The sequence below is a fragment of the Dioscorea cayenensis genome, chromosome 12 (genome assembly GCF_009730915.1).
Source record: "Dioscorea cayenensis subsp. rotundata cultivar TDr96_F1 chromosome 12, TDr96_F1_v2_PseudoChromosome.rev07_lg8_w22 25.fasta, whole genome shotgun sequence".
NCBI lineage: Eukaryota > Viridiplantae > Streptophyta > Magnoliopsida > Dioscoreales > Dioscoreaceae > Dioscorea > Dioscorea cayenensis.
In genome coordinates, this window is record NC_052482.1 from 16,801,898 (window position 1) to 16,828,586 (window position 26,689).

At 35.6% G+C, this 26,689-nt stretch overlaps 2 protein-coding genes and 1 long non-coding RNA gene across 4 annotated transcripts; 1 reads left to right on the plus strand and 2 right to left on the minus strand.

Annotated features, from left to right (window-relative positions):
• Positions 1-669: 669 nt before the first annotated feature.
• LOC120272981 lies at positions 670-15,134 on the minus strand. Of its 2 annotated transcripts, XR_005540479.1 has the most exons (5): positions 14,874-15,134; positions 3,110-3,338; positions 1,137-2,074; positions 1,009-1,056; positions 670-921 (listed from the first exon to the last, which is right to left on the minus strand). It is a non-coding gene; the product is annotated as an uncharacterized LOC120272981 (long non-coding RNA). The 2 variants fall into 2 exon arrangements; XR_005540478.1 differs by having other exon boundaries at positions 670-1,056.
• Positions 15,135-16,528: 1,394 nt separating this feature from the next.
• LOC120273219 (WRKY transcription factor SUSIBA2-like) lies at positions 16,529-22,052 on the plus strand. The gene is given in 8 exon segments (XM_039279850.1): positions 16,529-16,875; positions 18,317-18,505; positions 19,743-19,864; positions 19,917-20,172; positions 20,240-20,455; positions 20,556-20,569; positions 21,138-21,186; positions 21,188-22,052. Coding segments are annotated over 8 exon segments (1,644 nt in total). The 5' UTR covers positions 16,529-16,605; the 3' UTR covers positions 21,716-22,052.
• Positions 22,053-23,213: 1,161 nt separating this feature from the next.
• LOC120273220 (scarecrow-like protein 21) lies at positions 23,214-26,390 on the minus strand. The gene is made up of 3 exons (XM_039279851.1): positions 26,261-26,390; positions 23,518-25,067; positions 23,214-23,458 (listed from the first exon to the last, which is right to left on the minus strand). Exons 2-3 carry the CDS (start codon positions 24,905-24,907, stop codon positions 23,214-23,216), a joined length of 1,635 nt encoding a protein of 544 aa, XP_039135785.1. The 5' UTR covers positions 24,908-25,067; positions 26,261-26,390.
• Positions 26,391-26,689: the final 299 nt, after the last annotated feature.

Genomic DNA, 26,689 nt, shown 5'->3' on the forward strand with positions numbered 1-26,689 from the left:
TATAGCAAAAGTTAAAAAAGAAAAATACAAGCCGGTAAAAGATAAAAACACAAGACCAAAGCAAGCATATGAACATGTTACAATCAATCGATAAATTTTCGAAAAATCAAGATTCTCGTAAACACATTTTCATTTCTAATTTTACCAAAAACACCTACAAATGTGCTAGTATATTACAAATAAACCAATTAGTCGATGCCCCCGCATTTTTAGATGCAAATCAAAAGCAAACTAGTTAATATGATAACATATAGATTTATAAAATTCATGTTCATTTTTGCAAACTTAGTCAATATATATGGACTATTAGTCACTTGAGTAGTTGAGTGACTTCATTAATATATATATATATATATATATCATTACATCTACACAAAAAAGTAATAGTTATCATTTATAAAACAAGATAAATATCAAACAAATGAGTTTTCCAATCAGAAGAACAGAGACTTGGAAGGAAAAATTCATTGAGAAATGCAAGCTTTTAATCCTCAAGTTTGGTGTCATTTATGAACATCAAGATTTGTTTAATTGAAACTTGCATTTGTTTATTTGGACAGATGGGAATTTCAACATCTCAGATCCAGATTTTTAGACATTCTGTTTCTCAGATGTTTCCATTCCTTTCTGAACAAATGCATCAATCTATAAGACCATGCCAAAACATATATAATAATAATGCTATCCTTTTGCATCTGCACCCCTCTAAATCCAAAATGTAAAAACCAAAAAATTATGTACAATAATGAGATTTTACAGGGGTATGTATGCAAAAAGAAGTCCAGATTGACAAAGCTTACTGTCATTCATGAAGGTTATGATATAACTCTCAAACTAACTTTGTGACCAAAAAAATCATTTAAAGGAATAAATTCAATTCCATGATTTGACTGGGTTATATCAGAAGTAACACTTGTCTTCCTGTCATAAAATCAGGTGATAGTAATTATACAACAGCAGAAAAAAAATGCAAGACTAAACCAAACTGTTTGTATGAAAATATAGTACCACTGCAATCAATTACCACATCCAGGAATTTAGGCAAACAGTTTAAGCCTGCAAAAAAATCCCACCCAAAATCTTTAACATCATTTGTACAGTTTGATTGCAAGAACTATGGAAATTATTTCTCTTACCTTGTCATGAATTTATAAGAATGTGCTGAATCTGGATACTGGATTAGTCACTTCCATGAGATTAAGTTCTGATAAAATTCCAGTCGGCACTTCGTTTGACTGAAAAACTATGGTAATTGTTTATCTAATTTTGTCATGGTTGAATCTTGAATCTTGATAGTTCTTTTTATCTATGTCTGTATGTCTATGAATTCTTTTGTCAATCTGTCACTAGTGTAGACAATAGAAGAGAGGGTGCACAGCTTCTCTATTATCATTTGAATGTACAACAACAAGCCACACCTTCTATTTAAGGGAATGCGCTGTTATAAATACCATGATTAAACTTGATTCAGAGGGAAAATTCAAACCCTTTTTCTCCCAATTTCGTCTCTTCTCTCCTACTCCTTCCTCTCTGAAATTTGATTTTTGATTGATGAACCTCTAGAGGATTTCTCACTAAATTATCCTTGATTCATTGAGTTAGCTGTTCATCTTCTCCAATCTTGCATAATATTAGTATCAGTGCTGGTGATTCTTGGCTGTGGGTTGGAGCTCAGGATTCAAAACCCTAAGATGGAGATACAATTGTATGTGTTCAAGAAGTTTGAAGAACTAATGTGAAGCTTGATTAGGGAGAATTCAGAGAAATATGTAAAGAGTTCAGGAATTCGAGCTCAGAAAGCTAAGGAGATGAAAGAGTTAAGCCTCCAAGCTTCCTTTATTGATAGTTCTCAGAATAGTATTTCATCGAACCCTAGATTGGCGGGTGATTCTAGTGGTAGACATGTGATTCCACCTAGGTTTACTAGGATCGAATTTCCAAAATTTTCCGGTGAAAACCTGAAGAATTGTTTGCATAAATGTGAACATTCTTCAGTGGTTTAAATGATGAAATTCTGTTACTGGTCAAGAATTTTGCACCAAGAACATTACAGCAGGCAGTGAGTTTGGCAAAGCTGCAGTAATTAACCATTGAAACAGTGAATAAGAAGAATAGAGGTCAAGAGAAAGCTGTAAATCTAATGCCACATTCACTACAACTCAGAAAAATATGAAGCAAATGACACTGAAGGGTTACTACCCACACCTAAGAATCAGTTCCATAATGCTAAAACATTTCAAGGAAAGACTACGAGACCAATCTCAAGTAAGGAAATGGATGATGAAAGGGATAACGTTCTTTGTTTTTATAGGGTGATGACTGTTGGGACGTAGTGGTTAACTCAGGTCCATAGTCCCACATCGCCTGTGAGACGCATTCTCTCTACCTTCATATACCCTTACCAAACCTTCCCCACAACTGCAGTTATGGAGAAATTAGGGTGGTGGGTCCCTATGTAACATGGTATCAGAACTGGGTTTCACGTCGATGCCGGGCTGTGCCTTGGATGAGCTAGGATCTTGGGTCCCACATCCGCTGCGGGCCTGTGGGGGTGTTGGGACGTAGTGGTTAACTCAGATCCATAGTCCCACATCGCTCGTGAGACGCATTCTCTAGCTTTCATATACTTCTACTAAACCTTCCCCACAACCGCAGCTATGGAGTTAGAGCGAGTGAGGTCCCTGTCGTAATCAATGACAAGTGTGCACCAGGAATGCAAAAAGAAACAATCCTCTAACTGATGTGTGTTCAGATGAAGAACTTGATAGTGACGAACAGCAGAAATTAATCATGAAATTTACACTGGAACTATGCAAATTGGGCAAGATAGTACTGTACCTCAATCTCCTTAAATTCCTTCACAGGATTGCCTATGCATTATGATTGCAGTATAATGAGATTATCAGGAACTACAGTGGGAACTAAAATTCACATCTTGATCGACTCGGGAAGCATAAAACTTCTTAGATGAGTTAGGAAGCAAGATAGAACATTGTTCATCTGTTTCAGTAATGATAGCTGTTGGTAGCGTGCAAATTAACCTCAATTTGCAAGACTTTTACATGTAAGATGCAGGGAATTGAATTCACTGCAGATTTCTTGTAGTTACCTTCGGGAGCTTCCCAAATGGAAAGTGCAGTGGTTAACTCAGTTAGGCCCAAGAATATCTGACTTTAAAGAGCTTTGGATGGAAATCAGAGTTAATAACAGTTAGCAAAGTAAATACGATTAGAGCGTGCAAAATAGTAATTAATAGTAATGAAAACAATCAAGATGAGATGAACTGTCCAAGCCTGTACTAGACATGCAGTGCACTGGCGTCACACCAAATTCGGCTCCTGCGTGCAAAATACACCGCCGTCACTCTGTGTGTTAGGATCCTAATGCAAGCATATATACACACAAGAGAGTGAGGATCATCCACTGGTCAAGCGGGCAGTGCACATGGGCACATGTGTAGAAAACCTGCCCATTAACATTAATTCAATGGAGCAAGAGAGAAAACATGTATAAGTTGGTGTAAAGCTTCCTTCTTTTTTGATGTGGGACTAAACTTTATACTCAGAACTTCAAAAGGCTTAGGTTTGGGTGTAAAAGTGGATTTTGGGCACTTTTTGCATTAGGCTTGGACTGATATAGATCCAATAATCCCTCACAACACCCACAACCTAAGTCATTACCATAAAGTGTATGAATATGTGCAATTTACCAACTAATATGAAGAAATCAAATTTCAAATGATGACTTTCTGCCATAGAACAAAGATTCAATGAGGATAAACGAAAGACAAAAGGAACCTTGAGCTTTGATAAGATTAAAGCTAAGGTGTCTTTCAACCAGACTTGAACCTTAGTCTTTTAACAAAATTTCCAATTGATAAAAATAGTAGTGATCTAAGTCTTGAACTACAACCCTTGAATCAGAAGTTCAAGTTATGTGATACTTGAGCAAAGTCAAGGTCGGTCTGTTACATGCCCATGCGCTCCAAATTCTTTCATAGAGATTACTAAAGAGTTTACTCGTATACTCTCATAGCTGTGGCTTGACAACTATTTCCACATGAGATCTCCAAGAGATCTGTAGTGTAATATCTTATTTAAAATAGCCTTTGATATCATTAAGAGCTATGCTCACCCTTAAACCACTACATGAAAGCACACACCCTAGGAATGTGGTGAGAATATATCTTTAGTGGAAATTGTGCTCTCTCAGTCAATCAATCAGATATTTTCCCTTGAAATTTCTATCATGGGATCTCCATTCAAAGAAGTAGTGACAATATTATTATTAACCTTTATAGGCTAAGGCCCATTCCTTCTGACACATCGGCTATCATTTATCTCTATAGCCCTTTAGTTGGGCAATCCGCAAGATTTAGCTCTGACTTTATATATTTTCTGCTCACAACATTATGGTTCAATTGTCTCCACACTGACTTATGATGGATCTAAATATACTAGTTCATTTTATCATTAGTACTTTCATGCTTGCATAATTCATTAGCAAATTTTGAATCATAATGAATAGCAACATGAGTCATACAAGAAGGCGTGATATGAATATCAAAAGTGAATTCTAATCTATTCCACTTTAGTATAAGTAAAGTCAAGTACAACTAGTTCAGCTTCCATGATGTTCCTATAATTAATCTTCTATTTAGCCAATTTCCATTGGATGGCTCTTCCTCCAAGTAAGAATACTTGCCTTGAGGTATATTTTAGATTTACTAAGTCAGATATCCAGTTAGCATCTGTATATCCCTCAACCACATTAGCGAAACTAGTATAACTCAATCCATATAACATAATACTCTTTAGGAATCTAAGAACCGTCTCAAGAGTGGTCCAATGTTCTTGATTCGGGTTGCTAATGTATTTGCTTAGTCTAGTTACAACGTATGTAATATCAAGTTGGTTCTATTTGCGAGATACATGATAGATCCTATGATCTGAGTATGGCGATCCTGATCAACAGGTTCACTTTTGTTCTTTTAAGGTGAACACCAGGATCATAAGGAGTGGCAATAGGCTAACAGTCAAGATACCCATATTTCTCTAACACTTCCTCTGTGTAATGAGATTGAGAAAGAGCAACAACAGATACAGATTTAGTAAATTTGATTCCTAAGATCACATTAGCTTCTCCTAAGTCTTTCATGATAACCTTAGTATATAAGAAATTCTTAACAATATTGACTAGGTTCATGTTAGGAGCAAATATAAGTAAATCATCCACACAAAAACAAACAATGACACTCTTACCATCCACAAATTTGTTGTAAGCACACCTATCATAATTGTTTACTGCAAAACCATAAAAGATAATTGTAAAGTCAAACTTAGTGTGCCACTACTTAGGCACTTACTTAAGACTATAAAAAGACTTCATAAGTTTGCGGACCTTGTTCTTTTGTCCAGGGATAACAAAACCTACAGGTTGTTCTATATAAATCTCTTCTTCTAGACTACCATTCAAGAAGGCAGTTTCTACATCCATTTGATGGATTTTAAGACTGGAAATAGAAACAAGAGCTATTGGGTCCTAATGGTGGTAGTGCAAGCAACAGAGAATGGATATCAACGTAATACATTGTCACACCCACCCCTTCTACCGAGGTAAATGTGGCACCCATCAGTTAAAATTCCCTTTTAACTGGAAACTGACACCCTGTTTTAAACAAAATCAAACCTACAAATCACAATTTATAATTTTTACACCGACTACAGGATTCAAATAGATAAATACAACAAATATAATTACTCAAATTTGCGGGTACAACCGCTATAATATCACAACAACAATAAATAGAAAAGAAAGGAAAGGACCCACTGCAATCCCTGGACTCAACCCCGACTAGCTCTATACTCAATCAGTGCAATCTAGGGTCCCCGCCTCCCCAGCACTACAAAGACATTCAGCTGGTCGGTAGTGGCTTAATAATTTTTAAAAAAACTTAAATACAGATGTATATAAAGTATATAAATACAATCGCTCAAATAATTTTTCCAACTTTTCCAAAAATACCGTAATTCTAGCAAAAATACAATCTTTAAAGAACTCTTGAAATATAAATTCAACATAAATCAACATTAATTTGATTTTCTCAGAAGACACAAATTTTGTGAGAGACTGTCCTCATCACAATTCAAAAATATAACATAAATCTCAAATTCAAAATAAAGCAATACCCAACACTCACCCAAAGATAACATGGTCTAGAAAAACTCTCTAAACCTTCGCCGTGGTCGTCGGCTAGGGTTCGAGCCGCCAAGGAACTCATGTCCTCATCGCTGACCCATCGGGCTCACCGTGCCGGCGACTCGGCCACTCCGATGAATATCCAGCTCGGCTCTCCGCTCCCACCGAACCGCCCCTCAGAAATCAATACTGCGTCCACCACGCCACCTTTAAAGGTCGGCCTCGTGGGGACCCTACTACTCAGCTAGCTTAGTCCCGCCACATCGTCCCAAACCAATATGTAAATGCAAAGAATAATACAAATCAGAGTAAATCATATCACAGTCATTCTTATCCAGGACAAACATTCACAAGATCAATACATGCATAATACTAGAAAAAGTCCAAATTCAGGACACCATTCCTATACCAGAATGAAAACCGGCTCCACAAATATTGTCGATGAAAAAACATTTTAATACGCAGATATGATTTCACAAATCATTCCAAAATCAAAGCATATATACCCATCCAAAAAAATAATATACGTAATCAATAATTAAATCACATATACATGTATTTTTCATTATTCACAACACGTATAATTATACAAAACCGTGTATCAATACGGGTTATCATGGCACATCGTAGGGAAAAATAAATATAAGTATATTTCGACCTTATACGAAATTAAACACGATAAAATGAAATACTTAAACATTTATTTCCAAAATACTATCCATTACAGTTATTTCAAAATAATAGCCACTACCAACTCACTCCTGTGTCCTCGAGTTCCTCATGACCTTAACCCTCCCAAGACTAAAACAACACCCTAATGTAATAATATAATAAAAAAATAAATACCACATTTAAATAAAAAAAGAAAACAAGAAACAATAATAGACTTCTATCGGGCCCACTCACTCCAATCGATTCAAACCCCGACATCAGATAATCAAATTGGTCTCCAATCGCACTTAAGTCAACTCAATTTGAGCTAGCACCATTCGGGACCAACCTCGAACCAACCTCAATTCCACTCGAACCAAACTCAATTTCACTCGAACCAGGGTTTAATTAAAACCAACCAGCCTTGAACCAACTCAATTCTTATACAAAATATATTGAACCAACTTGGTTCAGCCCAAAACCCTTAGCCCAACATCCAAACCAAACCCAAATCAACTTCAACTAATTCAATTCAACCAAACCATTCAAGTCCAACCACACTCAACTTGATTTGATCAAACCCAACTCAACCAAATCAAACCCAACTCAATCAATTCAATTCAACTCAACCAAATCAATTCTAACTTGGTTTGATCCAACCAAATCAACTTGGCTAACTCAACCAATTCCAATCTAACCATCATCATTAACATCTTAATCATCATAATCATCAACTTAATTAACTAAACCAAACCCTAATCTCGGTGTTACGCTACAGTAAAACCGAAAATCTCATCCTCCATTTCAAGCAATTTCAACTCAAATACAAGATTTTTTCAAATAACTTCAAGCATTCATCATCAATCAACAACAAACCATGATTATTTCTACTCAAATCCATCATTTTATTCACCAAATCCACAATATATATACATCCATTCATACATAACTTAAGTTTTCAGCCGAAATTCACTTTTAGTCCCTCAAAATATAATTTCTTACAAAACAGTCCCTGAAAAACTCACCAATGGTCCCTGAATTATGAAATATTATTGTTTAAAGATCCTCACAAATTGTCCAATGGTTCCTAAAGTATAACACAGTATTTCAAAAAGATCCCTACCGCCTTACCTTTCAGTCTTGGTTTCCATAAACATTTCATATCAATCCTTTTTCTATTACTCTTTAACCCAAAATCTTTTAAAAACTTTTACATTTAAGTCCTTAATTTTTCCACTTGGGGTTTCTTAACAAGATTACTCTGTAGAAAAATCTTACTACCACTGTAGTAATACCCTGAATATATTTTCCAACAGTTATCCACAGGTTCAGGGTATTACATACACAAACATTCCTTTTGCTTGAACCCTTTTGTAATTAACCTAGCCTTGAACTTTCAATGGATACACTAGGTCTTAGTTTCTTCATAAAGACGCATTTAGCCTAATGGTTAGAGTAGTAAGGATTTAACTGTCGTCACTCATGATTGAGTTATATTCATCATCTATGACTTCCTTCTAGAATACAAAATTAACTGAAGCCATAACTTCTTGATATATGGTAGGAGTATCCTTAATCATGAAGGTCAGGAAAACATCCCTTAGGTTTTTCTCAATCCTTCTTCTCTTACTCTACTAGGTTCTTCTACAAAAGTTGGATCAGGTCTAGAAGAGGAATAAGAGGTTAGAGGCACAAAAGGAATTGGATGCACAACTGCTTTCAAAGGAAAGATATTCTCAAAGTAGACTATATCTTTAACTTCAATAATGTTGTTCCTAGCAATCTCACTCACTTTTGAGTTGATTACTAAAAACCTTTCAACATTGATATCTAGAGCATAGCCTACAAATACTGTGTCAAGGATTTTAGAACTAATATTTCTAGTCCTAGGATCAATAATTTTAACCTTTGCTAGATATGCCCACACTTTAAAGTAATCGAGCTATGGAGTTCTTCTTTTCTAAAGTTCATAAAGCATGGTGCTTAAATCCTTAAAAATGATTTAGTTAAGAATAAAGCCAGCTAAGAGTAATGCTTCCCCCCACAACTCCTGGGTTACTCCAGAACTTAATAAAATGGCATTCATCATGGCCATTAGAGTCGTGTTTTTCCTTTCAGCAACTCTATTGGATTCAGTGTGTATACGAAGTAGTAAACTCATGGATAATACTATTCTCTTCACAAAATTAAGACATGGCATTAAAGGTATACTCCCTGACTCAATCATTAAGAGGATATTAATGGTTTTCCTAATTGGTTTTTGGCTTTAGCTTTGAAAACCTGAACTTACCAAGGACTTCAACTTTGGATCTAATGAGGTATGTGTAGGAGTACCTAGAGTAATCATCGATAAAGGTGATAAAGTAACCGTTTCTAACTATGGTGAGAATTCTGTTAGAATCACAAATATTAAGGTTTACAAACATTTAGTTTAAAAATACAACCAGATACAAAGCCTTTTCCTATAAACAAATCTCCCTTACAGATTACACGAGGATTGGCTTCTAACACAATATTATAGTCAATTTGGATAAGCATTGATCCACTAACCAAGCTCCTCCTAATGTTTGTCATGTGCTGAACATCTAGAGTAAGGACTTTCCCAAACGTCATCTTCAAGTCAATACATCATCGCCCTAGCACGTAAGTTACATATCCATGTCCAAGAATTACACATCCTCTACTAGACACAATCAACACAAACATGGGTCCCGGGGCCCGGGGGGGAAGAGGGAGGGTGGTGTCCACTTCTACCAACCTAAAGTCAATGATGGACTATAGGAGGGGAGCCTAGGATCATTCTAAATTAAAACCTAAATGTTCAGTGCTAGTATATAGCCCATAATCTTCATACCTATTCCTAATCTCTTTTAGAATATGGTAGAGTAAATCTGACTGGTAATATAAAATCATGCTATTATTTAAATCTATTTCTAAAACATATTGACTATATTTATTAAGATATATATTTCTAATATAGTTATATAATTCTACTATATCCATGGGTTGAAACCCACAAGGTTAATTATAATAGCTATTATAAACTCATATATAAACTCATATAGATATATACTTAAAGTAAATCCTAAAAATACCCTTACTAGTTGCATGGGTTATTGTCGTAGCGAAACCCAAAAGGACTTATAATAATAACTATTTTCCCTACTAATTTATATATAGTAGACACAGGAATAAATTCTACTACGGTACCTGTAGAAATAAAATCTACTTTAATCATTAAGACTATAAAATTAGAATAGCAAATTAAGAGCAAGAAAGCAGTTTGATTAGAAGGTGTTAAGAATTATCTTAGGGTAAAATTAGAATTCGAACAAAGGGCAGAAAGTTTAGTAGAAATTAGACAAATAGAAATAGTTAATAATGTAATCACAAAACATAGGGTATACATTAAATGGAGAATATATGACCCTGAAACATATAAAAGTAATTTAGAGACTTTATCTATATGGAAAAAAAACTAATTCATAAATATAAGAGTATAGAAGCTTGTTATACTTAATGGAATTTAACATAGAATATTTGGATTTAGCATTACCCCGAGCTAATAATAGGACAGTAAATAAGATAGAAGAATTTAGCTTGAATTGCCACTTTTATAAGAAGTTTAAACATATAGTTCATAGTGATAATCCTCGGCTAAATAGTATAGTAGATATGTTAAATAAGATAGAAGATTTTGCTAGGGAGTTAGAATTCGGAGATAATCCCTATAATTTTGTTAATAAGATTAGATTATTACTCTTGGGAGATTCACCAAATGCCAATTATGGTAAACAACAAGTAGAGGCCATTAGAAAATTAGAACAAATACAAATAAAAAATCAATCTTATATTAAACTTTTCTTATTAGATTTTATGTACTATAGTTGTATAGTAGGATGTTTTTATGAAAAGACAATCGGAGATAAATTATTTATGAAATTACCAAATCCTTTAAGAACCCTTATTCACAAGAAATATAAAGAACTACAAATTTTGCCCCAGCTAGATAACATTTCGACTAGAATTAAATTTGGATAATTTTACAAACTTGATCTTTTTAGATGAACAGAGAGTGTGATCATAATTGGATTAAAAATAGTGGAAGTACTGATAAGCCATGTACTTTTTGTAATTTATATCCTGCTTTAAAATTAAGATATAGATGTAGTTCTTGCCTTAAAGAATGTTGCAAATTTTGTTTTAGTAAACAAGAACCAATTACCACCTGAATCTTCGTCTATAGAACATAATAGAATAAATAGGTATGAAACCTAGGAACTAAGAATCCTTTATTTAGAAAAACATTGTAAGAGATTTAAATGAAAAATTGGAAAGGTTAGAAAATGGAACTAGATAGATCGATCCTACTAAATCATCCATAAATTACTTAAGAAGTTAAAAATACATAAAGAGTCATTCGGGCTAGTATGAATAGGATAACAGAAAGAGAGACATAGATTAGAACAAACTGAAACTAAACCTACAAAAGAAGTAATGAAAGAAAACAAATTGGTCGAAAAAGTAATAGAAGAAAGCAAGCTGATAAAGGAATCTGAAGAATTAGAAGAAATAGACCAATAGAAACCCAACACTCAGCCATTTCCCCAGTTTATAGTATAAAAATATCTTGTAGATTACAAATAGAAGAATGGAAATTAGATATTATAGGATTAATAGATACAAGATGTTCAAATACAATTTTAGACAGAAAATTAATATCTTTAAAATATATTAAGTCATTACCGATAGAACAATAATACAAAGCAGAACAAATGGATTAAAAACTTTTTACTTATACAAAACAATTGGCCCCCTGTAAAATTAGTTTTTTCAAAGGTAGGGTACTCACTAATTATCAACATTTTAAAGGTAACATTAGTTTAAGAGATTTTCAACTACGAAAAACTAGATTCATAATAGGATTAAATATTTTAGTTAATTGTTTCCATGAATGTACTATCACTCCCTTAGGAATTAGTTTCTTAGGTGTTCTTTTCTTACCCTTTAAGTCAGCAATATTAGAGGAACATAATGGAGCCCCCACACTTTGTTGTTGCAACAATTGTAACCCTAATAAGCCTTGTGGTGATAAGGTTAGAGAAAATTTAGAAGAATTTAGTAAATATAGTTTGTTTGATGAATTAACACTAGAACCGCCATTAGGACAATTAGTAGATCCAGTCTTTATTTATAATTTAATTTCATCTGGTAATTTAGAAATAGATGACATTTTAAGTAAACTAGGAAAAGAAGAAATCGCAGGGGAAAACACTGGAATAGGAATAAGATAGTTTGTAAACTAGAATTGAAAGACCAGAATTTAGAATCCAATATAAGAAAATAGAATCAACAAATGAAAACATTAGTGATTATAAAATGCATATAGATGAACTGTTAAAATTAGGGGTAATACGTAGAAGTACTATTAGACATAGGAGTCCGGCTTTCATAGTCAATAAACATAGTGAACAAGTTAGGGTAAAAGTAGAATGGTAATGGATTATCAAAGGTTAAATGATAATACAGTAGGCGATGCATATAACATCCCAGATAAATCAGAACTTATTAATAGTATCAAAAATAGTATGGTATTTAGTAAATTTGATTGTAAATCAGGGTTTTGATAGGTTAAGATGGACCCTAATAGCATAGAATGGACAGCATTCACACGCCCTTTAGGACATTTTGAGTGGTTATTATGCTTTTGGTTTAAAAAATGCACCTAGTATATTTCAGAGGAAGATGGATAGTGTTTTTGGTAAGTATAGAGACTTTGTTTGTGTTTATATAGATGGCATTCTATTACATAGTAAAAGCAAGATAGAACACGTTGGGGATTTAAAACTAGTTCTTAGTGAATTCTTCAAATATGGGATAGTGATTAGCGGTAAAAAAGCGCAGTTTTTTAGAAGCAATATAGAATTCTTAGGAATAGAGATAGGTAATGGGAAAATTAAGTTACAACCTCATATAGCTAAAAAGATCTTAGATACGCCACCAATCAAGGATGTTAAAACTTTGCAGCAATTTTTAGGTTTAGTCAATTATGCTAGATCATTTATTAAAATCCTAGGAAAATTAGTAGGACCTCTATACAGTAAAAGTACATCAATAGGAGTTAAGCAGTTTAACATAGAAGATAATAAACAGATTGACAAAATCGAAGTAGTTAGAAACTTACTAAATTTAAAACTTCCTCTAGATAGTGATTATTTAATTGTAAAATCGGATGGTTGCAAACTAGGATGGGGAGCAGTTTTTAAAGCTAAACCTAATAAGTATGCATCTAAGTTAGAAGAAGTAATTTGTAGTTATAATAGTGGAAAGTATAAAGAAACAGAGCCAACACATAGTATAGACCAAGAAGTGTTAGCCGTAGGATACATATTAGATAGTTTTAGATTATTTTTAATTAATAAAAAAGAAATTCTAGTCAGAAGAGATTGTGAAGCTATAGTTAAGTTTTTTGAAAACAAGAATAGCAAAAGGATTAGCCAGCGTAGATGGTTAGCATTTAAGGATAGAATTTTAAATGGCAATTATAAAATAATTTTTGAACATATTAAAGGAAAAAAATAATAGTCTTGCAAATAAATTGTCTAGATGTATTTTCTTAGAACAAGTCTTAGAAAAACCTCCATAATTTATAAATTTCTCCTTTCAATAATGATAAGCACTGTAAGTATAATCCATTTGCTTGTCCATACGCTTTGTGATATATGGGGATTACAAAACCAGTAGGATCCTCTGTATCTTCCCTAATGTGGGAGCAAAGCCCCATGTACCAAACCTTAGTTGGTTCATACGCTTAGCCATAACGGGGATTACAAAGCCGGTAAGTTCCTTTGAGTTATGTGCTAATGTGACAACTAAGAAACTTTAACCTAGAAAATTAATATAAAAAGAAAGATACTAATAAATATGTATTATTACATGATGGAGCAGTCTTTGAAGAAAAGTTCAACTTTCCCGAGCACCAGAACCCAATTCCCAAAAAACCAAACATGTACCCATTCGGCTCCTCTTTGTCATTTAATTTGCCCTGAGTCTCATGTTAGATTACTAAGAGAGAAATTATATAGATAACCTATGGGCAAACAAACATAACCCCTCTTTCCCAAAAATTCTCACCCAGTTATGTGATTACATCCATTCTAAAAATCTCAAAAAACAATTAAATGATCCAAACCTAAAGCCAAGATAGCTTGATGCATTTCTAGAGCTCCAACATACCAATTAGATATTGGTTGGAGAGGTAAGTGATCACAAGCAAAAATTGGAAAAAAAATAGAAAAAGAATGGGGAAAAGAGAAAATTGAAAAGGAAATATGGAAAAAAGAATGGGAAACTGAAGTATACAAAAAGAAGAAAAATATGAGAAATTCCCAGAGGTTTTAAGTCCAATAAAAACAATCATAATGAAGATGGTTTATTCTAAAAAGCATGTCAAGAGTATTAACTTAGTAGAAATATTGCAAGACATGGCAGCATCAACACTTCTTAGGCAAGAAGGACTTAGTTTTTGCCTAACCAGGTACAAAGGCCAAGCTCATTTAGGAACTCAGGCCTGCATATGTTCTGAAGGATTCTCTATAATACAAGCGACTATCAATCTCTTAGAATGGAAAGGAGAATTTCAGGTTGGAAGCATTATTGTCACTCCAGACATATTGTTTGAATATGGCCTTCTGAAAAAATTGGTCATCTCCTACGCAAATCTTATTCATTATGGAAGACCTAAAGTTTACATAATACACAACACCTCAAATGGTGCCATTAGCCACCTGAACAAGATCGCTTTTTGGCAACTTGCATACATTTATAAGCACTCCAAAAAGTTTGAATTATTCCAATTTTAATTACTTCAATGACAGAAATTGGTTCATAATTTTAAATCATCGTCTTCAATCACACACAAGAAAGACTAAATTCTTCATCTTTGATCAAGAACAACAATCAAAACATCAATCTAAAGCCAAAACCTGAATAATAATTCTCTTCAATAAAAAAAAAAGACTTACATTGATGAGATAAGCCGTGCGCTGCCATCCGGATCCTAAGATCGATCAATCAAGACATCACCACGCAAGCAGCTGCAATCCAACCTCGGCTCCGGTAGTACCTCCACGATCGGGAAACCCATTGATGAAACAACCTCGCAAACCCTCCAATCAGCTCTTGAAACCTAGCGAACAGGAGGAAAACAGGATCGATGAAGGAGAAGAGATCGAGATCGATGAAAGCAAAGAGAAGGCGAGAGAAGATGAACGTTGGGATTTTGATTTTGATCCGATCCGATCTGCCACACAGTTGCCATGAGATCGTGTTTTTAACCCTATCTCGAGGCATTTGTGCGGTGGATAACAGAGGACGGAAGCGGGTAGATAAAATTGCGTTTTAGTCCTTGGGTTTTCATTAGTTAGAAGAAATTATTTATTGTTTTTTTTCCCATATACCCTGGAAAATATCCGAATTGCACTGTGGGTTTTTGCCTTGAAAATTTTAGGACCCTTGTGGCACGTGAGTCACGAAGATGATGTAGCTTGTATTTATGATTTAGTCCTTGGATTTTTGTAATTGGTGTGGGCACACACCCATAGTTTTTGGCTTTTTATTATATGCCCTTCAAAGTATCTGAATTGCACTTTTAAGACCTGCACCGTGTAAATTTTGTGCTTTTATTGATATTTACAGTCAATTTTTACCGTGATTACCACTAATAAAATCATATGCATTATAATCACATGAAAAATATCTAATATTTTATATTTCATAAAAGTACTACGACTTGTCCCACATAGTTTGGCTAAAATTTTTTAATAATAAATAATTGATTTTTAAAATATATATCTATATATTAAATATGGACAAATATCAAGATGGATACAAGCAACAAGTTGACTCTTTAAAATATACTCAATATTTACATTTGGTCTTTAAAAAACAACAGTGATATATTATTTTATAAAAATATTTACTAGCTATTGTGTAATAGCTTGTTCAAATGCTAATATAAAAATATGTGTTTTTAAAAGACCAAAAATGAACAATTATTTCCATAATTTAGGACCAAAATCAACACCTCACGCATCAACCATTGACTCATTTAAAAATAAAGAAATGACAAAAAATTTATCCAAAATTCGTAATTTGATTATCTTTATCATAACTGATGGATTAACTCAAATCTATATACCAAAAATTTAATTATTTTATAAAATTTTGTAAAATTTTATATTTAATTCTATATATTTTTTATTTTTATTTTATATTTAATTCTAACATAAGAGTGCTTTTTAGTGTTAAAAAATGATAAATAAATAAAAAATTATAGATTACAAGATACGAATACTAAAGATAAAGTATATATATATAAACGCACATCATTACAAGTAAGTACAGATTTGGAAATCTCAGGGACGTTTTAAATCAAAAGCTGCGTTTGGATCTACGACGTAGCAGAGAGCAGCGGCTCCTACGTTCAGTAATGACAAGAAATGAGCCGATGTCCGTCATGTATGGACGTATCCCAGATTTCAAAGTCTGGGGACGTAATGGCTATATATATATATATATAAATTCTAGGAAAGATGAAAATAATATCATGGTACACAGTCAGAGCGCTATTCTAAGCATCTTCAGACGATGCAAAGGCCGAGCGCCCTCAACTTCCACCCTCCTCCCACTCCACTCCTCCCTCGCTCTCTCCCCAAATGATCGAAGATCTCGCCTCCAGCGCCGGAGATCCCTCCGATGGAGCTCCGCAATCGAATCTCCTCGTCACAGGAGCTGCGATTCGACGGTTTCGGCACCGGAAATGGTGCCCCTTTGATGGAGGACCAGACGAGGAGGGAAGGCCATCTTGATCCTAGGGTTCCAGCTGGTTCTGGTGTTGGAGGGGCGAAATACAAGTCCATGTCTCCGGCGCAGCTCCCGATCTCGCGGTCCCTTCGCCTCACCATCCCGTCTGGCTTCAGCCCCTCCGCGCTCCTCGAGTCCCCGGTTCTACTCACCAACATGAAGGTTGGGGTTTTGTCTACTCGCTAATTATGATCCTTTCCTGTGTTCTTGTTTCACGGTTTAATCGTCTCTTGAGATGCTTTTTGCAATGTTTAGCTAAGTGTTTATAGATTTGTGTATTTTCTCTTGATTTGGAGTCTGTGCAATGTGATACGTTGGTGAAATACTGATTCTTTGTGCTTCTACTTGATGTTAGGTTATTGCAAGTGGGGAGTTAAAGTTGCTAAATGTAACTGTTTTACAATTTAAAGCTTGAATTTTGATGGATAGTGCACGGGGTTTAGGCGTATTTTCTATTTGCTTTGTATAAGGAATGATCATTTGCGTATAGATTTCTTTTTGAGTGCTTGAAAAAGTTTAGGTTTGTGATTTTTGTATTGAACAATTTGGTGGATTGGCTTAGCTATGGCTGGTAATGAGATTCCATTGCCTACTTTACTCATTTCAGGTCTGAACTTTATTGAGACAAATATGATTGCGAGTTTCACTAAAACCTACCTATTGAACTGTCCGAATATGCCTTCCTTTGTAAACCTTCCATTTTGTTTTATTTTGTTTTGATTGAAAGGCATGTCCACGATGCCTTTTTCTTTGTGGGTTCTTACCTTATTCTTCAGTGGCCTATCTTGTTATGACATTTGGGAGAAGCTACACGGTGCGTTTAGAGAGGTTTTGTTGTTTCTATGGTTGGAATGCTGGTTTATTCGGTGAATCGTGGAGGCTTGTTTTCTACGAGTAGTTTAGAGAGAAGAACTGGTGCTGTGTTTCTCTTCCTTGAGAGTTTGGTGGGTAATAATCATGAAGATTTATGCCTTTCTGACTGGGTTTTAAGCATTTGTAGCAATTTGTTAAGGACGTCATGCCACGTGCAAAGAACTTTCCAAATAAGATCAAGATATGGAGATTAAAACTATAAACAGGTAAAGAGCTCAACATTATTCTTATTTAAGTGATTTTGTTTGTTTTTCAGATCGACATTGTGAGCTCAAGTGATTCTCCTGGCCAGTTTAGCTGTGTGTCATATTCTAATGGTGTCGCTGACGACGTGGCGTACAGTGTGCATGCCTAGCTCATCTGCAATTCTTACTTTCTAGATTCAGAAATTCTATACTGATGGTAGGCGTGATGGCTAGTTTGGAAGCATGAGATCCACTCATTGAGATTTCTTCAGTGTAAATTTTGCAGTGTAAGGCAATAGTTAGGCTGGTATGGTGGTTTGTCCTTAGTATTATCCAACTGTTTATATTCTTCACAAGTTATATTATTGTAACTGCTCTAACTAGGCAGCTTTCTTCTTGCTCTTATCGCTAGTTGTGATGTACCCTGATAATATAGAGATCATGAAGTCTTTTGCTGCATCGTCGCCCTATTGAGTCCTGGTTTCTTTCAATGCCCTTTTGGCCAGGATTAACTTTCTGAAGTTTCTGATCCCTTTTGTGAACAGGCAGAGCCTTCTCCAACCACAGGGACTTTCTTCATGCCTTCTATCATAAGGGGTCCTGCTAATTCTGCTATGTTATCATCTCCAAGGGATAAATCTGAAGGTGACGGACACTTTGGAAGTTTTGAATTCAGACCCAATACCAGATCAAACCTTTCCTGTTTGGCACCATCGGTAATTCTCTTTTATCTTGTATAATACTTAGAGAAAAATGATATAGTAGCACTCTACATTCCTTTGATAATAGATGCTGATTGGCCAAAGGGTTGCAGAAATGATCTCATTTTTCACTCCCTAAGTAAGGGTTATGATTTTCAAATTCTTGAGGTTGCATCAACTGTGAAGCTCAAAAATTGAAGACACTATTCCGGTGTTGTACATAATAATAGTCTTTAGATACAAATTTATTTTATCTTTTACATATAAACCCAGAGATTATAATTATTTATCTCTTACCACTAACTTTTTGATAATTATGTGTACCCATTGATCTTTATTTAGCATATTGTCCCCACTTTTAATGCATGATACAAAAATAGCATTTTTTTTTTTTAACAGTTTTGACTTGGTAGCAACCTTATTATTTGGTTCGATCAACAATAATGATATTATCTTCTGATTAGGAGTTTATACATGGGAACTAATATTACTGAAAAGAAAATGAGGAGAATGCTTGGAAATGCCAGAAAGTTAAGGATATAGAAACAGTAGATTAGGAGGATGTTCTATTCATTTTGAGCTGAATATATGTCACAAACTTATCAAAAAAGTAGAATACAATATAATGTTTACGGTGCACTCGTATAATTCAAGACACCCAAAACATGTCTAGATATAACTCCCGCACCCATTTCCATGCAATATTCACTTATTAGTTTAATGGGTTAAGCCACTTTAGAAACTATTTGATTTTCTGAATCCTGCTTGCCTGGGATCTCTTTATTTATAGCATAGGCAAATCCTAATCCATGAACCAATGTATCTGTTTTCTGCATGTGGTATGTGAAATAGGTTTTCTATAGCCATCCTCGCTAGAGCCAAATACTTAGCCATATTGTTAAAAATGTTTCAATTTGGTTAATGGTTTGGAGCATTTAACAATTGCCTAAAGACATTCTTTTGTGAGCCTTGAGCTCAATCTCGCTTTGATTTTGCTTATCATTCAGGATGCTTCCTTTTCTGCATGCATGCTGTATTCAATGCAGCATTGGCCCTGAATGTATTGCTTATGTGCCAGGACATCTATTGGTGTGGACATTCTTCGCAGGAGTTCTGCGTTTGACGCAACAGCATGAAACGCGATGAGCATCAAAGGTCACCCCTACTCCACAGCAGTAGGTCAGGCTCCCAATTTTCATAGGGTGTGAAAGCTGAGAATACAGCTTTCTCTTGAATAGACATAATGTGACAGGTCCAGGTCCATCTATAGAGCAGTGCAGTAGCAGTGAACGTATCATCTGCAGGAAAAGCCGTCAGTACTGCCAGCACCCAGAGGCTGAGGGATTCAGATAGTTTAGAGTTGGTGCCTTTACAGCACAGATGGCACTGCAGGTCTCATGCCCTCAGCTTTAGCAGATAAGCTATCTGATGATGGATATAACAGGCGAAAATACGGTCAAAAACATGTTAAAGGAAGTGAATTTCCCAGGAGCTATTACAAGTGCACACATCCTAACTGTCAAATGAAGAAGCAATTAGAGCGCTCTCATGATGGACAGATTACAGAAGTTGTCTATAAAGGTCATCATGATCATCCTAAACCTCAGCCTAATCGTAGAGTAGCCATTGGTTCAGTTCTCTTAAACCAAGGAGAAGAAAAAACTGATGGATTCTCTTCTTTGGTGAATGATGAAGGTATGGTATTCTTCCACTGCATTTGCACCATTGAATAAATTATCTATGTATACTTGTTCATTCATAACTTAGTCATATCTTTATCATTCTTTCCAATATATGAGAAACAGTGTTGCCAAATGCTGCACGGACAACATATACTTATCGGCTGCACGATGTACTAATGGACGCGAGCTCTCCCGTCTCTCAGTAAGCGATGAAGATGCAGAAATTGGTGGTGCTCGTCCAAGCCATGTCGGCGAAGATGGTGTTGATGGCGATGATCCGGTGAATCTAAAGCAGGTGATGGTGAGAAGAAGAGAATTCCACCCATTATACTGTAACAGGCGCCTTTAGAGCTGCCTGCCAGAATATGAATTAATGTTTTCTCTCTTATTATCATCTTCAGGAAGAAAGACATGGGTATTATTGATGCAACACAAGTTGGTAAAGTTAAACGCGTGAGACCACGCGGTGAGTCGTGCAAACAGTAAAGAGTAGAGTTGATATCTAGATGACGTTTACAGGTGGGCGTAGCATGGAAGGCAGAAAGTGGTAGAAAGGGAACTAATCACGTATGTGTCTTCCTCAGCTACTAGAATTGTGCTTTGACTTTTAGAATTAAGTACCTCACTCTTCTTCCATTTAATGCTATCTGACCAGGCAGCACACTTCCTAAACAAACTTGTACTTTTCTTCTCCGAAAGATATACTTCTTGCCTTTCCTCAAATGTTAGATTTATACTGGAGATGAAAGTGATTAGTTGCTGTAACTTTGCAGATTTTGTTAGTGTCCACTTGAACTTTAGAGATGCAGCTGGATGAGTTGGAAGGTCCATAAAAGCAATTTTAACTCTTTTGGTGTGATCATGATGCTGAGAATCTTAGCCTACATTACTGCATTAAGTTATTTACAGTAGCTTTTGAAACAACTTTTGCAAATGCTGAGGCAGAATGAGAGTAGATGAGCGAAACCTAGTCTCACTGGCAGGAGTTACCACAAGTGCCGCACCATCACCGGGTGCCTGTAAAGGAAACATGGCGTTGAAAAGAGCCTCGCATGATCCTAAAGCAGTCATAACCACATACGAGGGTAAACACAACCATGATGTACCTGCATCAAGGAATAGCTGCCATGAAACTACTGCCCCGCCCCTGATTGGAGCCGGCATGAACACTCTGAACAGTCACATGACCGTTTCTTTGAACGGAATATTAAGAACCTGTGACATGAGGTCCATCTCCCATCACTACAACCAATCTGATGAAGCAGACACATTAAGCCTTGACCTCGGTGTTGGCATCAGTCCAAGACAGAACTCATCCAATGAGAAACTCCATGCACCAGATACCCAACAAACCCAGAATCAAATGCATCTCACCATGTCAGATTACAACAAATCAGTGGCTCAAGCAACTCCAATGCCGATGTTGTATGGAAGCTCAAGTCATAACTTGTATCGGTCTAGAGAAGACAAGGAGGAAGGTTTCACTTTCAATACCCCAGCTATCAACCATGCGGCAAACCAGTATTTCCCGAACCCAGGAAATCTAGTTATGGGTCCATAAAAAGTTCGTCTTTGGTGATTCAACTGGTTTCCATTAGAGTTAAGCACAAATCAGTGTTGTTACTTGCAAGTTGTATAATTGTAACATAATTTTTCCTCATGATTTCTGCTGATGGATGGTTTGTTAGCTACTGCAAAATCAACAGCAGGAATCATGTTTTTGGAAAGTCTTGTCTTGTATGTTGAAAAACAAGATTATATTGGCCTCAGTGTTAGCTGTATATTAATCAATTATCAACTGTTGTAATTGTTTCTGGATTAAAATAGTTGTTTTATGTACAAGAATTACCGAGTTGGCAAACTCGGAAAACAGCTCTTGTCGATGATTTACTAATAATAAAAATGGTCTTTTGATCATAGACTTTCAATCCTGAAATAAATTATTTATAAGATGTTTAGCTTTTTTAACTGTGACTTATTATAAAATTAAAAAAAAAAGGCAATGTACAACAATTTTAATACATATGTAAATTAGGGAATGATGTTGGTTAGTGATGAATAAGAAGAAATTAGTGCTTAAAAAATGCAACATAATCATTAGAAGATAACTTAGCAAGATAATGATAATCATTGTGGCTTGACTTTCAAGCAATAAACAAAGAATGCATGATAGAGAGTAGAGACAAGTTGAATAATTTAATTGATCCAATAGAGATCTAAGTTTCAAGTTATGAAGTAATTAAGGAAATTTTAAATGACTAGATTAGTCTTTAGACAAGATTATTTTAAATCACTAAATTTAATGAATCCGTCGTACTATATTTGGATGAAATAATAATCATTATGCACAAACTATTCATATATTATCATCCCAAACAATATTGTTATGTTAGCATATATATGATAACAGTTTATGACAAACAACTTCAAAATCTTTGATCGGTTAATATTTGATTATTTTTTAACTCAATCAACATTCAAATTAAAGAATAAAATTGTACAATTTAAAATAATCCTCTAATATCAAACACTAAGCTTAAGTGCTTCTTCTCAAGTCTAACAAAAGATCTTTCACTTCACATTCAGATTCCCAGAAGCATGAGACCTTTTCAATTCAAAGCATTTGACTTCTATATGTAGCCACATCATCATATCTACAGGAATGAGGAAACTTTATCATGGCATTCAATCTATAAATCATAAATCATAAAGAATAAAAATATTCTCATAAACATACAGAAAGACCAAATACAGAAACCATAAATTAATGGGACTAGATTATTAGCAGAAATTAGATTACACTGACAATGTATGCATGATGCATCTCAAGCTTTCAGCTTTACAAGTTTACAACTTCAGATTCTTCAGCTAAAGTAGTTACAATCAAACCAAGATTAAGAGTTCTCTCTACTTTTTAATCATTTTTAGTAAACTACGAGAGATGCAAAAGCATATACATATATGCCTACTATACTTATTGCCTTATATATGTATTGACTACTCGCACAATACAGCAATCAAGGAAGGGATTCCAGAATTCACTGTGGCACAGCCTGAAACTAGTGAGGACACAGCATCTCCATCGCAAGCACAAGACACTCCTCAGGCTCTGTTCTTGCAACCAAGATTGCAGGCAACGGCCGTCTTCTTACAAGCCTATAGTTTCTCACAGTAGACACCTCAAGCAGTAGCTTACAGCTGGTGGCATTCACCAATGGACTCAATGGATAAGGGGTGAACCCTGCCATGGTGAATCGGGACTTCCATTTGCCAAGAAGTTCATGTCGCTCAACTCGTTCTGCACCTTCACACAATGCAATGGTCAACTGCTATAGCTCTCGCACAGCAGTGTTGGCTCCACACACACGCAAGATCGCTCATTGTTCTCCCTTGGAAGAGCTACATCGATCGATTCGAAGATGGCAGTGTAGTAGTCAAGAGTCTCTACAAAGCGTGGGAAGAATGGAGCTGTGTTAGTGTTGGATTCTTGCTCTACCAGAGTCACCACCTTTGGAGAAAGGCTCTTGACAAGACGAAGAAGCCGGTCACGGTGATTCTCCGTGCTCACGCTCTCGTCCGGCATGTGGTGCAACTGGAACGGGAAGTTCACGGCCAGTGCCTCACCTGACCGGATTTCAAGATTGTTGAGCTCTACCTCACAACCAGATATTGCAGCAGCATTGAACTCAAATGGTACATTGCATGACTCTGCTAGCCGAGATAACCTCTTTCCAACAAGGTGCAAACCACCTCCCCTGGCATAAGCTGATACAGGGTCATCGACTCCGGTAATCCTCAAACAAGGAGGGCCACCAGGTCTTGCAGCAAGAGCTTGGATTAGTGTCACCCATTGGCTACCCATTGCAATCTGGAAATCAATAATGTGGACTCTTTCTTCACCCTTGACAGCCTCAGCAATGGCACCATTTGCAGACATGTAACCGAACTTGAAGAAAGGACAGACTTCATAAAGAATGTGCATGTAAGAAAGCAGTTCGGAGCTTGCAGGTTCTTTGCACTTCAATGCTTTGTAGATTGAGCTGCCAGATGAGGCCAACCTTGCGACAAGGCCCTCCAACAAGTAAGCACCCAACCTCTGTAGTGGCTCGCCAGAAACCGATACCATTGGCCTTAATTCTGTCATCAGCCAGTCGGCCACCGGCATATCATTCTCTGCTAAAGCTCTTGCACAAGCGATAAGCCCCTGTCTCAGATCTCCTCGGGGAATTTCCAGTATCTGCTTCCACTTCTCAGGCTCCAATATAAGCTGAGAATTGAACGTGCCCTCAAAGCTATCGATTATATCCGAGCCAGGCCCCAGCATCACATTTTCTAGTTGCCTCAGTTTGTGTTTTAGATCAATCGGATCTTCGGTTATACATGAAACACTTATCGGAGATCCGTAGTTGTCTGATAGGCAATCTTGCTGTGATACAGGGCTCTCAGTGGACGGAGAGTAACTAAGAGTCGATGGAGAGGTATGAACTGTATAGCCTGCAGATGTAAAGGACTCTAATGTGCAGTACTGCTCATGAGATGTCTGAGGGACAGTGCTTTTTAATTGCGAGCAATCACCGGAGTAACTGTTCCGCAAGGATTGGTAGTTTGGAGGAAGCAACTGGGAGTGTACTTCTCTCAAAGACATTGAGTTTTGCTGATAGTATGATTGCTGAGGCTTTTTCAAGTTTTTGTGCTTGTCTGATGCTTGCATAGATTTATAACCAGCTGAGTGCTTTATATGAGATGCTATCATGTCAAGCTCCCATGAATAGCAAGATTATTGACAACAAACTAAATCTTCTGGTCTCTTTCCTGTTCTCAACCAGTAAATTCTTGCCGCAGAGAATACAATTGCCTTCTAGCTTCTTCTTTTGAATATGTTCATAACTTCAGACAGGAGTGTATTCTTCAATCTGCAAGAGATATTGTGTGCAGGATGAAGAAGCAGCAAAACAATAAGATTAGATGAGCAATGGCATCAGTGGGAATTCCAGATTTCTTTCTTGAATGAATACTAGTTATAATTCAGTTATGGAAAAATACTCCATCTGTAGCACATTTAGAACTGGTGCATGAATTAGTAACAAATATTATCATACTAATCTTCATACAGAGCACGAATTAGTAATGAATACAAGTTATACTTTGGTTAAATAAATTGCAGAGTTTTTCTGACATTATGAGCAGAGTTTTATGCTCTAGTGAGCATAACAAGCAATCCAATGTAAGTAATGCTAGAAAAGATGAGGAAATGTCTGCAATTCATGCAACTAAAAGTCTAACATCATGCCAATCTCACATAAAGCTGGTAGATCCACATCTTTTCTTTCCAAAAATCAACATCAAGGATGCAATAAGAATAAACTTTCAACATATGTAAGGATTTGACACTTACATTGGTTTTATTTAATCGCAAGGATTTTAAGATGAGATTGAGATTCTAAACAGAGACAGATAACAATGAAACATGAATGTACGAGAACCACATGTTACTTCAACTGACAAGATCCTTTTCAAAACCACATATGTAAGGTTTTATTTAACCTTCAAGAGGACGGTGACAACCTACACATCTTAGCCAAATCTAATTCGTCTGAACACATATTTACTTAATATTCAAAGACACCATGAACTTCAATATAAAGCTGCTTGGTATCACAGACCAAAATTGAAGGAAAGACAAAAGACAAAGCAAAATCAACTCATCCTACTTCCTGAAAAGAACATGACCCTATCAAACAAATACCTTCTTTTCTTACAAGAAAGGGTTGTGAAAACAACTTGCCATACCTATACCAAGGAATCTATCAAAAGAAACACACACACACACACATCTTTACAATCATGAAAAGTAAAGCACACACCAAAAATATTCAAAAAATTTAACAAAAACAAGCAAACCATAAATTTATAAACCCTAATTGCCACTCCAAACTCTTTGTTCAAGGGACAAAAGCAAAAAAAACAAGAAACACAAACAACTCCTAAGAAAAGCTCAAATTTTGACAACAATTTCACAAACTATTCTCCAAATTTACCCAAAAACACAAAGCAAGAAAACTTTTTTATTAAAAAAAAAAATGACAAGAACAGAAGAAACTGTAACCTTGAAGCAATCCTATATCATTCAGCAACAAACACCAATTCCAGTGAACCAAAAACCACAATAGAGAAAAAGAGAAGAATCAAGATAACAACTTGAGGATCAAAACTCCAGCTAAACATACCTCTGTTTGGATCTCAAGTAATAGAGCCTTAGGAAAAGGAGGAGTACTACTCCTCTTCCTCAACCTTTGAAGGTTAAGAGCTTGGGCCTGACATTATATTGCCCTTGGTCTTACACTCGAATTACACAAATGCCACTAGTTCTACACATGATGTCATCTCACATCATATTGGACAAGATTCCCCCACCATTTTTTACTCTTAAAAAAATATTAATTTGAAAGGAAATGACATAACTACCCTTTGATTCAACAACACTCCTTATTATGACTTTGAAAGTAAACCACCTTTAATTTTCATTAATTATATC

What these genes read in the sequence shown, in the direction of transcription:
- LOC120273220 (XM_039279851.1), bottom strand. Translation starts at nt 24,907, where the DNA reads ATGATAGCATCTCATATAAAGCACTCAGCTGGTTATAAATCTATGCAA. An exon ending in CAATGAGCGATCTTGCGTGT is followed by an intron (nt 23,459 to 23,517) that starts GTGTGGAGCCAA and finishes CATTGTGTGAAG; the next exon opens with GTGCAGAACGAGTTGAGCGA.